Source organism: Pristiophorus japonicus, chromosome 1 (assembly GCF_044704955.1).
Source record: "Pristiophorus japonicus isolate sPriJap1 chromosome 1, sPriJap1.hap1, whole genome shotgun sequence".
NCBI classification, from domain to species: domain Eukaryota; kingdom Metazoa; phylum Chordata; class Chondrichthyes; family Pristiophoridae; genus Pristiophorus; species Pristiophorus japonicus.
The window spans coordinates 446,908,148-446,922,796 of record NC_091977.1 but is presented as its reverse complement, the minus strand read 5'-3'; the positions used below and the strand labels follow the sequence as shown (position 1 = coordinate 446,922,796).

General features: G+C 41.4%; 1 protein-coding gene and 1 pseudogene across 4 annotated transcripts in view; both read left to right on the top strand.

Annotated features, from left to right (window-relative positions):
• The window catches only part of myom1b (myomesin 1b), a 179,921-nt gene that overhangs the window by 74,344 nt on the left and 90,928 nt on the right, over positions 1-14,649 (top strand). For 2 of the 4 annotated variants that reach the window (XM_070893061.1, XM_070893073.1), the window contains exons 18-20: positions 979-996; positions 8,671-8,867; positions 13,213-13,339. In XM_070893061.1, the coding sequence (XP_070749162.1) occupies positions 979-996; positions 8,671-8,867; positions 13,213-13,339 (342 nt within the window). The remainder of the gene's footprint in view (positions 1-978; positions 997-8,670; positions 8,868-13,212; positions 13,340-14,649) is intronic. The other 2 variants (XM_070893067.1, XM_070893082.1) reach the window with 1 other exon arrangement.
• On the top strand, positions 6,199-6,373 carry LOC139278872 (U2 spliceosomal RNA; annotated as a pseudogene).

Genomic DNA, 14,649 nt, shown 5'->3' with positions numbered 1-14,649 from the left:
GCTGCCACACATACTTTTTCATGTTGGCCACAGAATGTCAGACAATGGAGAACAGAGGCATGGGTGGATATGATGGTGTCTACTTACTGAAGTGTCTATGGACCAGGTTGTTGATTTTGAGTGGGGGAGTTGAGGAGATCACTGTGGGGGGTGGGATTGGAAGATTTATGGATAAGCTTTCAACAATTTTTGTCAGTTATTATTTTTTATGACATGTTAATTATTTGATGAAGTTTATTGTTACAGGTTTACAGTGGGGTGGATGAGAATCTATTATGGTGGCGGCATCTCAGAGAATTGTTTATATTGCAGTGTGATTGGGCAGAAGTTCTTTTGGAAGGAGAGAGGTTTTGTGCAATAAGATTGGTGAAGAATGAAAGTAGAAAATAATCACTTAGAAAGAAGGAAACACAATTATTTGTCCGATGAAAAAAATAAATTGATGGACATTCAAATAATAAAGTTGAATGCTATTCATGATGGATACTACAATCATGAAATTAACTGGAGCCATGATATTTACTGCAGACACAAACCTTTTTATTATATGGATAGAAAGATGTGTTATTCAGGTTCTCAAACTTGTCAAAATGATTGTTGAAAGCTTTGAAACATTATTAGATGTATCAAAGCAAACAATATCCTGCCTAACACATGCCAGTACAAAACATTGCTTACATAAAGATTTATACTCTTCTACTTTCGAATATGTGATGCTATGTGTTTGAAGTCAGAGCATTGAGTAAGTTTGCTTTGTATTCCTGTCTATTATAGGAGCAGACACATCTTATTCATTGTTATGAACCTTGCTTGTTGCCATGTTAATTGTTGAGCAAAATCATTTTCTTGCATCTCTTTCCTTGTTCTTTGTTTATCGTGTTTGTCTTCATTTCTTCATCCTTGAAAAAATGAAGTATCTCTTGTTGCGCAAACACAGCTGTTCATGAATGCCTGATTAATTACTTTATTTAACTCTAGGAGGAGGAGTGCCTCATGGTGTGTTTCCTGAACAAAGTGGTAACACTGATGGACTAACAGAAAGCTGTGCACGCTGGGATGGCAAGCATGAGGCATCTCAGCCCGCACGCGACTCTTTACTAAGTTGTGATGCTGTGCTTAACAGACACTCGCTGCCCACTGGTTATGATAATTTGCCATGCACAGAACCAGATACATCAAAGGAGGTAAATGCAGAGCGGACAAGCAAGTCTAATCTCAGAAGTCCAAAGGTACAAGACATACACGAGGAGGGTCCAAAGTTACAAGATAAGCATGAGAAAGGTTCTAAGGTACAAGATAAACATGAGAAAGGCCCTAAAGTACAAGATATGCACGAGAAGAAGGATAACCTAGGTGAGAAAACAGGGAAATAATATTAAAGTTAAACACATAAAGAGATGCAATCATATTCTGAGAAAAACTGACCTCTCTGTAATGTGATTGATGCACTTGATTAAATGTTAAGGAGGTTTGATGAATGATAACAAAAACTATTTGCATTTTATCATTTCTCACATCCAAAGATGTCTTCAAACATTTTACGAGGGATGAGAAGCATACTGAGCAGGTGCTAGGAGTAGATTGGAGGCAGCACCAAACCATGGTTTAAGAAATAAGCTTTAAGGAGACAATGGAAGGAAGAGAGAGAGGCATATCAGTGAATTGTTTTCAGAGAGAACTCCAAGGAGGAAGGGCCTAGTAGCAGAAAGATTGGACTCAAATGGTCAAATAGAACATGAGCAATCATAATGTGCTCACAGCTGTTTTGTTGGGAATGAGCTTCAAAAAGGAGTTAGATGAGGTCCTTACTGCTAGGGGGATCAAGGGGTATGGCGAGAAAGCAGGAATGGGGTACTGAAGTTGAATGTTCAGCCATGAACTCATTGAATGGCGGTGCAGGCTAGAAGGGCCGAATGGCCTACTCCTGCACCTATTTTCTATGTTTCTATGTTTCTATGTGTACATTACACACACAGTCTCATTCCTCATGGTATTACTTTCAGAATTCCATTAAAAGTAAAGCTATGTGAAAGCTGCGGTATAGAATATTCTGGTACTTCATTTGGTAAGAAACATTTAATTTGCAATTATAATAATTTTTATTTGTTCTTTGGAAGTGGACAACACTGGCAAAGCAATATTTATTGCCCGTGCCTAGTTGCCCTGAGAGAACAACGTTAGCCGGGTAATGTGTGACTGGAGTTCCATGTAAGGACATTAGTGAGCCAGGTGTTTTTACAAAAATGCAATCATGTGCTCAAAGCTATTTTGCTGAGAATATGCAACCAGCAGCTATCATTGTCATTTTTTTGTTGCCAGCCCAGAAATGACCAGATTTATTACATTCAATTTCCCATAAATTGCCATGGCTGGATTTGAACCTCTAGTTTACTGGATTTGAACATCCAATTATATGACTTCAAAAAACAAAATGATTTTTTAAATATGGGGTGCTAGAATACTTTTTCTCTCCTGGTTCCAACAGTTGTTAGGAAGGGATAAATGTTTGATGGCTATTCTTGATAGAATTGTGTTGAATAGTGACATACTGAGAGAGGTAATTTAATATTGTATCACTGAATTCTTCCACTTTTTCCAAGTGTGTTCATTAGTTTGCGATTTGTAGGTCCCTTAAAGATTCTGACTAGTTAATACACCCCTACCTTACAGAAAAATAGCTCACAAGGCAGTAGATGATGTGAATATTTATGGTACCATAATTTTATAAAGATTTTCTATTGTTGGGAAAATACTGGAGTCCATTATTAAGGAAGCAGTATTTGGAAAAGCATGATTTAATCAAGCAGAGTCAACATGGTTTTATGAAAGGGAAATCAAGTTTGACAAACTTGTTGGAGTTCTTTGAAGATGTAACGAACAGGGTGGATAATGGGGAACCAGTGGATGTGGTGTATTTGGATTTCCAGAAGGCATTCGATAAGGTGCCACATAAAAGGTTACTGCACAAGATAAAAGTTCTTGTGGGTTGGGGGTAATATATTAGCATGGATAGAAGATTGGCTAACTAACAGAAAACAGAGATTCGGGATAAATGGGTCATTTTACGGTTGGCAAACAATAACTAATGGAGTGCCGCAGACATCGGAGCTGCGGCCTCAACTATTTACAATCTATATTAATGACTTGGATGAAGGGACCGAGTGTAATGTCGCCAAGTTTGCTGATGATACAAAGATGGGTGGGAAAGCAAATTGTGAGGAGGACACAAGAAATCTGCAAAGGGATATAGACAGGCTAAGTGAGTTGTCAAAAATTTGGCAGATGGAGTATAATGAAGGAAAATGTGAAGTTACCCACTTTGGCAGGAAAAATAGAAAAGCAAATTATAATTTAAATGGAGAAAAATTGCAACATGCTGCAGTACAGAGGGACCTGGGGGTCCTTGTGCATGAAACACAAAAAGTTAGTCCGCAGGTACAGCAAGTAATCAGGAAGGCAAATGGAATGTTGGCCTTTATTGCAAGGGGGATGGAGTATAAAAGCAGAGGTATTGTTACAACTGTACAGGGTATTGGTGAAGCCACACCGAGAGTACTGTGTACAGTTTTGTCTCCGTATTTAAGGAAGGATATACTTGCAATGGAGGCTGTTCAGAGAAGGTTTACTCGGTTGATTCCGGAGATGAGGGGTTGACTTATGAAGATAGGTCGAGCAGGTTGGGCCTATACATTGGAGTTCAGAAGAATTTTGAGCGATAAGGGTTTAAAGGGTTATGGAGAGCGGGCAAGGAAGTGGAGCTGAATCTATGATTAGATCAGCCATGATCTTATTCAATGGCGGAGCAGGCTCAAGGGGCCAAATGGCTGACTCCTGCTCCTATTTCTTATGTTCTCATAAGATATGATTTAATGTTTACTGTGCATTTCAGTCTTCGGACAAAGCCTGTATTCCTACTTGGTGCCGGACTGCAAACTTTGTATTTTATTTCTCTCCAAATATGTAAACAGTGAGGAGGACTGTAAAAAAACTTAATGAAGACGTAGACAGGTTGACAGAATGGATAAACTAGTGACAATCACAATTTAATGTGGGTAAATGTGAAGAATGGGAATACATAATTAATGCAAAGACACACAAGAGTGTGGATGAACAGATAGTTCCTTGCAAGTGGATAAAGCCATAGAAAAAGGCTAAGAGAATTTTGAGTTTTATAAATAGAGGCATGGCAGGAAGTAATTATTTTTTTAATAAACATTAGTTAGACCACAGTTAGAATACTGCGTACAGTTGTGGACACCGCATTATTGAAAAGTGAAAATTCACCCCATTATTTTTCATTAAGAAGTAAATTGTTGCTTTCTAATCATTGAATTTTATAGTCACTCAGCACAGTTCTATGAAGAGATGCAAGGTGGCTGCGTCATTCTATATTTGATTGTGGGTCTGAATCCTGATCACAGCTGAAACTACAGGCTGAAGAACCATACTTGTGATATGATTTAGTAGCGTCAGCCAAACAGGTTCAGCTTCACATCTTGGAGACAAATTCAAATTCTGTTTGTATTATCCTTTGATAACCTCATTTTGTTCTATCATCACCCCGTGATCACTGACCAACACTGGCCCGATCCAGCAATGTCTGAAATGTAAAATTCTCCTCCTTGTGTTCAAATCCCTCCATGGTCTTGCCACTATCTCTGTAACCTGCTCCAGCTCCAGTCCTCCAGCTCCAGCCCTCCAGCCCTCCATGAACTCTGCGTTCCTCCACTTGTGGCTTCTCCACATTCTCGACCAACTTCCATCCTTCCACCACTGGCGTTCGTGCCTTCAGCTGGTTATGCCCTAAACTCTGGAATTCCATCCCTAATCTTCTCCACCTCTACACCTCTCTCTCCTCCTTGAAGATGCTCTGAAAAACCTGCCTCTTTGATTGAGTTTTGGGTCACCCATCCTAATGTCTCCTTCTTTGGGTCAGTGGCAATTTTTTTATGATTACATTCCTGTGAAGTGATTCTGGACGTTTTACTACATCAAATAAATTATTATCAAATATCATTTTTTGAATAATTTTTTGTTCAAGCATCTAGCATCAATGTGATCGTGGGGTTTCTGGCTTAAAGCAGTTAGTAAGCCTGACAGTTGAGAAACTAAATAAACGGTATAGTAGATATACCTGTATAACCTTGCAGCTAGGAATAATTCAGCATTAATTGTGTACATTAATTCAATTCCTTCAAATGTGTCAAACTCAGTAGCCTAATACTCCTAATAATACGATAAGACTCACCATTTAAACAAAACTATTTTGAAATTTGAGCAAAATGATATAACTAAATAAAAAGATGATATTGTTAGTCAGAATTTTTAAATAATTGTTCGAGTTCTGCTAGTGACACATATATCTATATATATATATATATATATATATCTTTTAATGGTGTGTATGTTAATTTCACTGTCGAGCAATGTGATAACTTACCAATGTGTTCCTCACCTTAGTACAATTCTCCATGGAAGAAATCAAGTATTGCAGTATTGACAATGTGTGTATAGATATTCTTTCACTTGTGTGGAACACCTTTGTAACTCATGAACACAATATTGATATTTTGGCACTGTTAAGTGAATGATTCTAACACACTATCACCAGTGTGATAACCTGGATCAATTTGTATAACGTTTTCAAACGTCTACATTTTTTGCTGAATATGTTTGTTTTCCACCAATTTGAAAAATGTGCAGTTTTCTTCTTTCAATATCCCTATGTATTTTACCACTCCCTGCGGCCAAAATTGCCCCCCGCCCCCCCCACTCCGACCGAAACGGGGCGCACCTACTGATATAAATGATTTTTCTCCGCCCCAATATGACATCACGCCATGCGGACGTGCCGCGTCGCACTGACGCATCACAACATGTACCTTTTGGCTAAGATCATGCGTAACTGACCTGACAGGGGAGTAACCATGACCAGAAAGTGGTTCTCCCTGGATCAGGAAGGTGGTTCTCCTATGCTTTTTGGAAATAGGAGGTAGGTGGGGGGCCTGCCCCGTCCACCTCCATGGCACGAACCTAGTATTGCAGTACTTCCAGGAACGGTGCAGCTTTGGCTGTAGGCCTTTTGGCTAAGAGCAAAATCATTGGGGCAGAGTGATCCTTGATGTGCGCAAGGTGACCTTTGGCGTTTATGATCTGACAAGTTGATCTGACAAAGAATTGGAAAGATTTGCAACGAATAAAACATTAAAAAAAAAAATCACAACATGTAGTATCTGTTCTTATCAGTTTAATATCCCCGATGGGGACATGATATTGAATTGATTTTTGGACAGGGAGCTGGATCAGGGGCATGCCCCGTCCACTCCATGCACCGACCTGGTATTGCAATATTTCCAGGAACGGTGCAACTTCGCCTCTCGGCCTTTTGGCCTAAGATCAAATATATTGGCGCAAAGTGATCTTTGGCGTTAGAGTTGATCTGGAAAGAAATTGGACATTTAAAAAAAAAATCACAACATCCCTCCACTTCAGTTAAAGGGGAGGGCCGCTGCGAGCTCTGCACAAAGTTTAGTTGGGCCCACTGGGCCACTGGGGAGGGCTTCGGGTACCCAAGAGGGGATGCAGGCAGACCGGTCGAACGCGTGGTCACCATTATCAGACTGACTTCAGAGTTGGCCGACTATTAAAATAAAATGGCGGCTGTGGCATTGCGCCCTCCCCTTTAAGGACGGATGTGCCGCCCAGCCACTAGTAGCTTCCTGCCAGGGAAAGCTGTCAGGGACACCGAGCGCGGCCGATCCGCTCCCGCGGGGCAATTTCCCTTGCGAGGCGGAAAGGGGGTCGCCGCCGGTCAGTACGAGGTCGGCGCGTGCCCCACAGGACGGGAGAACAGATGGGGCGGTAGCATGCTCCACCACAAAAATAAAGGAGGGCAATTTCTCAAATGTAGGCACCTCCGCCCCAATTGAGCAGCAGGTGCATACCAACCTTCTTTGAGGCAATAACGGCTGTTTTTAAAAAAAAGGGGAAATTTCAGCCCCACTTCTAAACACGGCTCTGGCCCTCTGTAACTGTCTGGTGGGAATGAGAGAGAGCATTCCTGGATGTCTCACTATATGATATTCCCTCATTCTCCATGGAGAAGCACATAGACTCCACTTTGCCACTTTCTGATGGCACTTTTGAGCTGGAGAACTCGTCATTTGAGGAATTATGTGAGTATTAACTCTTATTTTAAATGAGTTTGTGACTCCTTTAAAGCACTGGACAGCGCAATGACATCGAAACCTGCTAAGCATTCATGGCTAATATTTCTAATAGTAACTTCAAGGCTTTTATTCTTTTAATTTCTAAATTGAACGTTAAGTGGAGTTTGATTCTCTATTTGATCTAGTGATGACTTATTGGGTTTACATTTAATACTGACTGCAAGAGAAATGAATGCTGCGACAGATGGCAATGAGCAGGGACAACACTTGGTTTAATAGCTATAAATGAATGAGCAAATATACTGTGGTTTCTCTCAAATTATACAGTTAGTTATCTTATATATTAAACAATTTCACTCTAATAGAATGTTTAACTGGCACCAAGATGTAACTTGGAATCTGAGTTTATGAAGACTGGTTCAGATACAAGTATAGATGATTATTTTTGTAGCTAATTTTCCCCCCTTTCTCTTCTCTTCTGAAGTCATTGACTTCTGCTCAAGTTACGGTTCCACAGGCACTGTACCTTGCAAACCATTCATTCTTCATGCGTGAGCGCAGGCAGTTAGTGTCAGCAAGCTACTAAACCCTGGGGAATATCAGAACTGAGTTTGGACTTGTCTTCATCTGACATCCACACACACATGCTTTCCAGCAGAGGTCACAGGATGGTGATCAAGAATGGGAACCTTGGCTGATGTTCCCTGCAGTGACTGCGGGCACTGAGGCCAGTTTTTATGCTGCCCTGGCAAAGATCAGCTTACTCAGTGCAGACTGAGGATTAAACAGGAGATTCTCTGGTCTGGAAAAGCTCAGTTATATGTTCGTTTTACCAATTTATCCATTCCAGGAAGCTCAAGATTTGGCCTTTTTAATGTTGGTATATGTTCCACTGTATACCAATAATTGCACACCACATGTCATACATTGCCTTCCATCCTTTTTTATATAACACTGAGAAATATTTGAATGACATTGCACTATGTGATATTAGTAATGAATCCATTAATTCATTTGTATGTACATTCTTAACAAAGGTGTTAACACATTCATTACTAATACCACACAACAGGATTTCAATCTATTAGGGTGAAAAAGCTATTGTCCTTTGCAGAAACTGAATTATAATAGTGTTCTGAGGTTGAGCATTCAAGAAAGAACCACTGCCTAGTTGTTGCCTCTGTTTAGGTAAGGGATGTCAAATTGAAAAGAGAATATGAGGCATTTGCTGAACTTAAATTTCACTGGCATTCCTTGTTATGATTCCACTCTGATCTAAAATTCCATACCAATTGCAGTTTAAAGTAAAAACCAATACATTACACGGAAAGCTCATTGTACTGATCAGATCCAAGTTGACTTGAGGCATTACTTGTACAGTATACAGAAGACTTCCTTTATGTCACAGCACATCAATGATCCAAATGGTAAGATTTTTTTGAAAAATTTGAACTGTCAAATGGAATCAAATATTAACCCAATGTACTCTACCTTCAAACAGCTTCTCCAGCCCCACCTTATGGAATTACAGTACTTGAAAGTGTCCATGACTCTATGGTGTTAGGATGGAAACAACCCAACTTCCATGGTGGTTCTGACATCACTGGCTACTTTGTGGATTATCTTGAAGTTATTGATGGTATCCCTGGAAAATGGAAAGAAGCCCATGTCAAAGCTATCACTGAGCGGGCATACAGAGTAGGTGAAACAAGGCTTACTTCCTGATCATGTTTTTACAAGTTGTAAGGGAGCACTTTCAGTTCAATATACTTCTCAAATGTCTATCTGAAAATAATGTAGGAATATATATATATATAACATATATCACTTGTATTGAAATAACGTTGATTTTGTTCCCCACCATTTTGGGTCTCCTTTCCTCCAGAGTTATTCCATTTGCATCAGTTATGCAGGGGGTGCTATCTGCATCTTGGAGCAACACATATTCATTTCAATGGAAATACATTGCCACTGGATACTGGTGCATAATCAACAGGCGACGTGCATCGTCAGGGTCGAGCAGCATGATGTTGGAACGTGTTTGGAATCTGGCTGTGTAGAATTAAACGGATTTAAGTTTTACTGTAACAATATGTTAATGTGAAAGAGAAAATGAAAATGCTGGAAATACTCAGTGGGTCAGCCAGCATCTGTGGATAGAGTTAACCTTTCATAGTGGTGACCTTTCATCAGAAATGGAAGATGTTAGAGATGAACAGATTTTAAGCAAGTGCAGCATCAGGGAAGGTGAGGCAGAAAAAGAAGAAAAGGGAAAGATCTGTGATAGGGTGGAGGGCAAGAATGATTACATGACAAAAGGGATGATGGTACAAGGTAAACATAGAAACATAGAAAATAGGTGCAGGAGTAGGCCATTTGGCCCTTTGAGCCTGCACCACCATTCAATAAGATCATGGCTGATCATTCCCTCAGTACCTCTTTCCTGCTTTCTCTCCATACCCCTTGATCCCCTTAGCCGTAAGGGCCATATCTAACTCCCTCTTCAATATATCCAATGAACTGGCATCAACAACTCTCTGCGGCACGGAATTCCACAGGTTAACAACTCTGAGTGAAGAAGTTTCTCTTCATCTCAGTCCTAAATGGCCTACCCCTTATCCTAAGACTATGTCCCCTGGTTCTGGACTTCCCCAACATCGGGAACATTCTTCCCACATCTAACCTGTCCAGTCCCGTCAGAATGTTTATACGTTTCTATGACATCCCCTCTCATCCTTCTAAACTCCAATGTATAAAGACTCAGTTGATCCAGTCACTCCTCATATGACAGTCCAGCCATCCCTGGAATCAGTCTGGTGAACTTTTGCTGCACTCCCTCAATAGCAAGAATGTCCTTCCTCAGATTAGGAGACCAAAACTGTACACAATATTCCAGGTGAGGCCTCACTAAGACCCTGTACAACTGCAGTAAGACCTCCCTGCTCCGATACTCAAATCCCCTAGCTATGAAGGCCAACATACCATTTGCCTTCTTCACCGCCTGCTGTACCTACATGCCCACTTTCAGTGACTGATGGACCATGACACCCAGGTCTCGTTGCACCTCCCCTCTTCCTAATCTGCCGCCATCCAGATAATATTCTGCCTTCGTGTTTTTGCCCCCAAAATGGATAACCTCACATTTATCCACATTATACTGCATCTGCCATGCATTTGCCCACTCACCTAACCTGTCCAAGTCACCCTGCAGCCTCTTAGCGTCCTCTTCACAGCTCACACCGCAACCCAGTTTAGTGTCATCCACAAACTTGGAGATAGTACACTCAATTCCTTCATCTAAATCATTGATGTATATTATAAAGAGCTGGGGTCCCAGCACTGAGCCCTGCGGCACTCCACTAGTCACTGCCTGCCATTCTGTAAAGGACCCATTTATCCCGACTCTCTGCTTTCTATCTGCCAACCAGTTCTCTATCCATGTTAGTACATTACCCCCAATACCATGCGCTTTGATTTTGCACACTAATCTCTTGGGACCTTGTCAAAAGCCTTTTGAAAGTCCAAATACACCACATCCACTGGTTCTCCCTTGTCCACTCTGCTAGTTACATCCTCAAAAAATGCCAGAAGATTCGTCAAACATGATTTCCCTTTCATAAATCCATGCTGACTTGGTCCGATCCTGTCACTGCTTTCCAAATGTGCTGCTATTTCATCCTTAATGATTGATTCCAACATTTTCCCCACTACTGATGTCAGGCTAACCGATCTATAATTACCCGTTTTCTCTCTCCCTCCTTTTTAAAAAAGTGGTATTACATTAGCTACCCTCCAGTCCATAGGAACTGATTCAGCGTCGATAGACTATTGGAAAATGATCACGAATGCATCCACTATTTCTAGGGCTACTTCCTTAAGTCTGCATCCCAGAGTACTATCAGGCCCCGGGGATTTATCAGCCTTCAATCCCATCAATTTCCCGAACACAATTTCCTGCCTAATAAGGATATTATTCAGTACCTCCTTCTCACTAGACCTACTGTCCCCTAGTATAATCGGAAGGTTATTTGTGTCTTCCTTTGTGAAGACAGAACCAAAGTATTTGTTCAATTGGTCTGCCATTTCTTTATTCCCCATTATAAATACACCTGAATCTGACTGCAAGGGACCTACGTTTGTCTTCACTAATCTTTTTCTCTTCACATATTTATAGAAGCTTTTGCAGTCAGTTTTTATTTTCCCTGCAAGCTTCCTCTCGTACTTTATTTTCCCCCTCTTAATTAAACCTTTAATCTTCCTCTGTTGAATTCTAAATTTCTCCCAGTCTTCAGGTTTGTTGTTTTTTCTAACCAAATTATATGCCTCTTCCTTGGCTTTAACACTATCTTTAATTTCCCTTGTTAGCCATGGTTGAGCCACCTTCCCCGTTTTATTTTTACTTCAGAATTTTGGTGTAATGTGGCCCTTGGTGTAAGGTAAAAGGGTGTGATAATGGGACAAGTACAGTAAAAAAAAAATGGGTCCAGAGGAGGTGTTAATGATTACAGCAGAATAGCAGAATGGGGGAGAAGCATAAAACATAAGAACATAAGAATTAGGAACAGGAGTAGGCCATCTAGCCCCTCGAGCCTGCTCTGCCATGCAAAAAGATCATGGCTGATCTGGCCGTGGGCTCAGCTCCACTTACCCGCCCGCTCCCCATAACCCTTAATTCCCTTATTGGTTAAAAATCTATCTATCTGTGATTTGAATACATTCAATGAGCTAGCCTCAACTGCTTCCTTGGGCAGAGAATTCCACAGATTCACAACCCTCTGGGAGAAGAAATTCCTTCTCAACTCGGTTTTAAATTGGCTCCCCCATATTTTGAGGCTGTGCCCCCTAGTTCTAGTCTCCCCGACCAGTGGAAACAACCTCTCTGCCTCTATCTTGTCTATCCCTTTCATTATTTTAAATGTTTCTATAAGATCACCCCTCATCCTTCTGAACTCCAAAGAGTAAAGACCCACTCTACTCAATCTATCATCATAAGGTAATCCCCTCATCTCCGGAATCAGCCTAGTGAATCATCTCTGTACCCCCTCCAAAGCTAGTATATCCTTCCTTAAGTAAGGTGAACAAAACTGCACGCAGTACTCCAGGTGCGGCCTCACCAATACCCTGTACAGTTGCAGCAGGACCTCCCTGCTTTTGTACTCCATCCCTCTCGCAATGAAGGCCAACATTCCATTTGCCTTCCTGATTACCTACTGCACCTGCAAACTAACTTTTTGGGATTCATGCACAAGGATCCCCAGGTCCCTCTGCATCGCAGCATGTTGTAATTTCTCCCCATTCAAATAATATTCCCTTTTACTGTTTTTTTTTCCAAGGTGGATGACCTCACACTTTCCGACATTGTATTCCATCTGCCAAACCTTAGCCCATTCGCTTAACATATCTAAATCTCTTTGCAGCCTCTCTGTGTCCACTACACAACCCGCTTCCCCACTAATCTTTGTGTCATCTGCAAATTTTGTTACACTGCACTCTGACCCCTCTTCCAGGTCATCTATCTATATTGTAAACAGTTGTGGTCCCAGCACTGATCCCTGTGGCACACCACTAACCACCAATTTCCAACCCGAAAAGGACCCATTTATCCCGACTCTCTGCTTTCTGTTAGCCAGCCAATTCTCCATCCATGCTAATACATTTCCTCGGACTCCGCGTACCTTTATCTTCTGCAGTAACCTTTTGTGTGGCACCTTATCGAATGCCTTTTGGAAATCTAAATACACCACATCCATCGGTACACCTCTATCCACCATGCTCGTTATATCCTCAAAGAATTCCAGTAAATTAGTTAAACATGATTTCCCCTTCATGAAGCATGGAAAAACTGGAAAGCGAAGAGGGTTGCCATGACCCGAGACCTGAAACGTTAACTCTGTTTCTCTCTCCACAGATAAAATCTGACCTGCTGAGATTGCCAACATTTTCTGTTTTTATTTCTGATTTTCAGCATCCACAGTATTTTGCTTTTGTTTCAATGTTTCTGGTGTTTCTTCTAATTCTTGATCTTGCAACTTACTTACTACAGATCCATGACCTAAAGGAAAACATGACATATCAGTTCCAAGTCCGTGCGGCCAACATGGCGGGAGTTGGTCTACCATCACTGCCAAGTGATAAGTTTAAGTGTGAAGAGTGGACCATTGCTGTTCCAGGCAGGTTTACTAACTCTAAAACAATATACTTACAATGGTTATGCAGAGTAATAAAGCAAGAATAAGAGACCAATGGGGCTAGAATTTCCATTGGCTTACCGCCCAGTTTCTGGGCATCATTGGCCATTGTGGACGATAGCCAGGTGAGCGAGAAATTCCCTACCTGAATTACGCCGGCGGTTTCGAGATACCGCTGGGGAGCGGACCGCCGGCGTGCACCATCCTCAGATCGCCCTGGCGCGATATTTAGCTCAGCGGTGACCTGTAGGTAAGTATGATAAAAAACGCCCACGAGGATCAACGGGGCTGGGCAGTAGGTGAGTAGCTCTGCAAGAAAAAGGTTAGTAATTGTTTTTTTACTCATTATTTTAAAATGCTGTTGAGGTGATTTAGGTTGAAAGGGTCTTGAGAATGTTTCTATGATTTTTTATGTGATGTTTTTTGAAAAAATATTTGTTAGTGTTTTTCTGCTGCGAAGTCCAACCCGCAGCCGCGGGGTAAATTTTTAGTGATTTTTAAATTTATCGCCCATTTTATTTAGGAACCGCCCAATCGACCCTAAATTCCACTTTTTTGCCCAGAATGGAGTTACAATGCCCATATTTTTCGCTGGACGGATTCTTTTCTTTTTTGGGGGCAACTTTTCGCCGGCAATAATCTTGGGAATCTCATTTGGGTGGCAATCGGGCGCTGGCGGGCTGTTAGGAAATTCTAGACCATTGTTTATTAGAAAAGATTGTGCTTGGGATCGAGGCACAAGAACAGGCAAGCAGCGGGCCAGAGGATTTTTGTAGGGCCTCGAGGAGCTCTCCTGCTCCTCCTGGCCCCACAAAATCTTCAAAAAACCCCTGAAACGGAACTTTCTGGAGAGTCCTCCAGCAGTCCCTTTAACGATCACCAGCTAGGCCTCTCAGCACCTGGAGAAATGAAACTGACATGCACTGCGCATGCTCTACCCATTTCTATTCATAAGTTGCAATTGGGGTTTTACAACAGGCATAGGACCCTGATTTGTATAAGTAAACAACCTCCATTTAAATGCCTGCCTGAAAGTTGCTTCCGGTGTGAAAATGGACGCATCAGGTTTCCACCAAACTTTCAACTGCTGGTCCCCCGTTTTTTCAACGAGCAGCCAGCAGTTGAAAGTCTCCTCTTAGTCTCTTGTGTATTGTACACAGAGAAAAGGAAAACAATTTGCTGTGTAGTACTTTTGGTATATTATATTGTTTGCGCATGCTGGGCTTCTTAATTGTCAGCACTACTGCTAAGCATATGACAGGCAGGTCACAGCTATGTGGTTAATATACTGT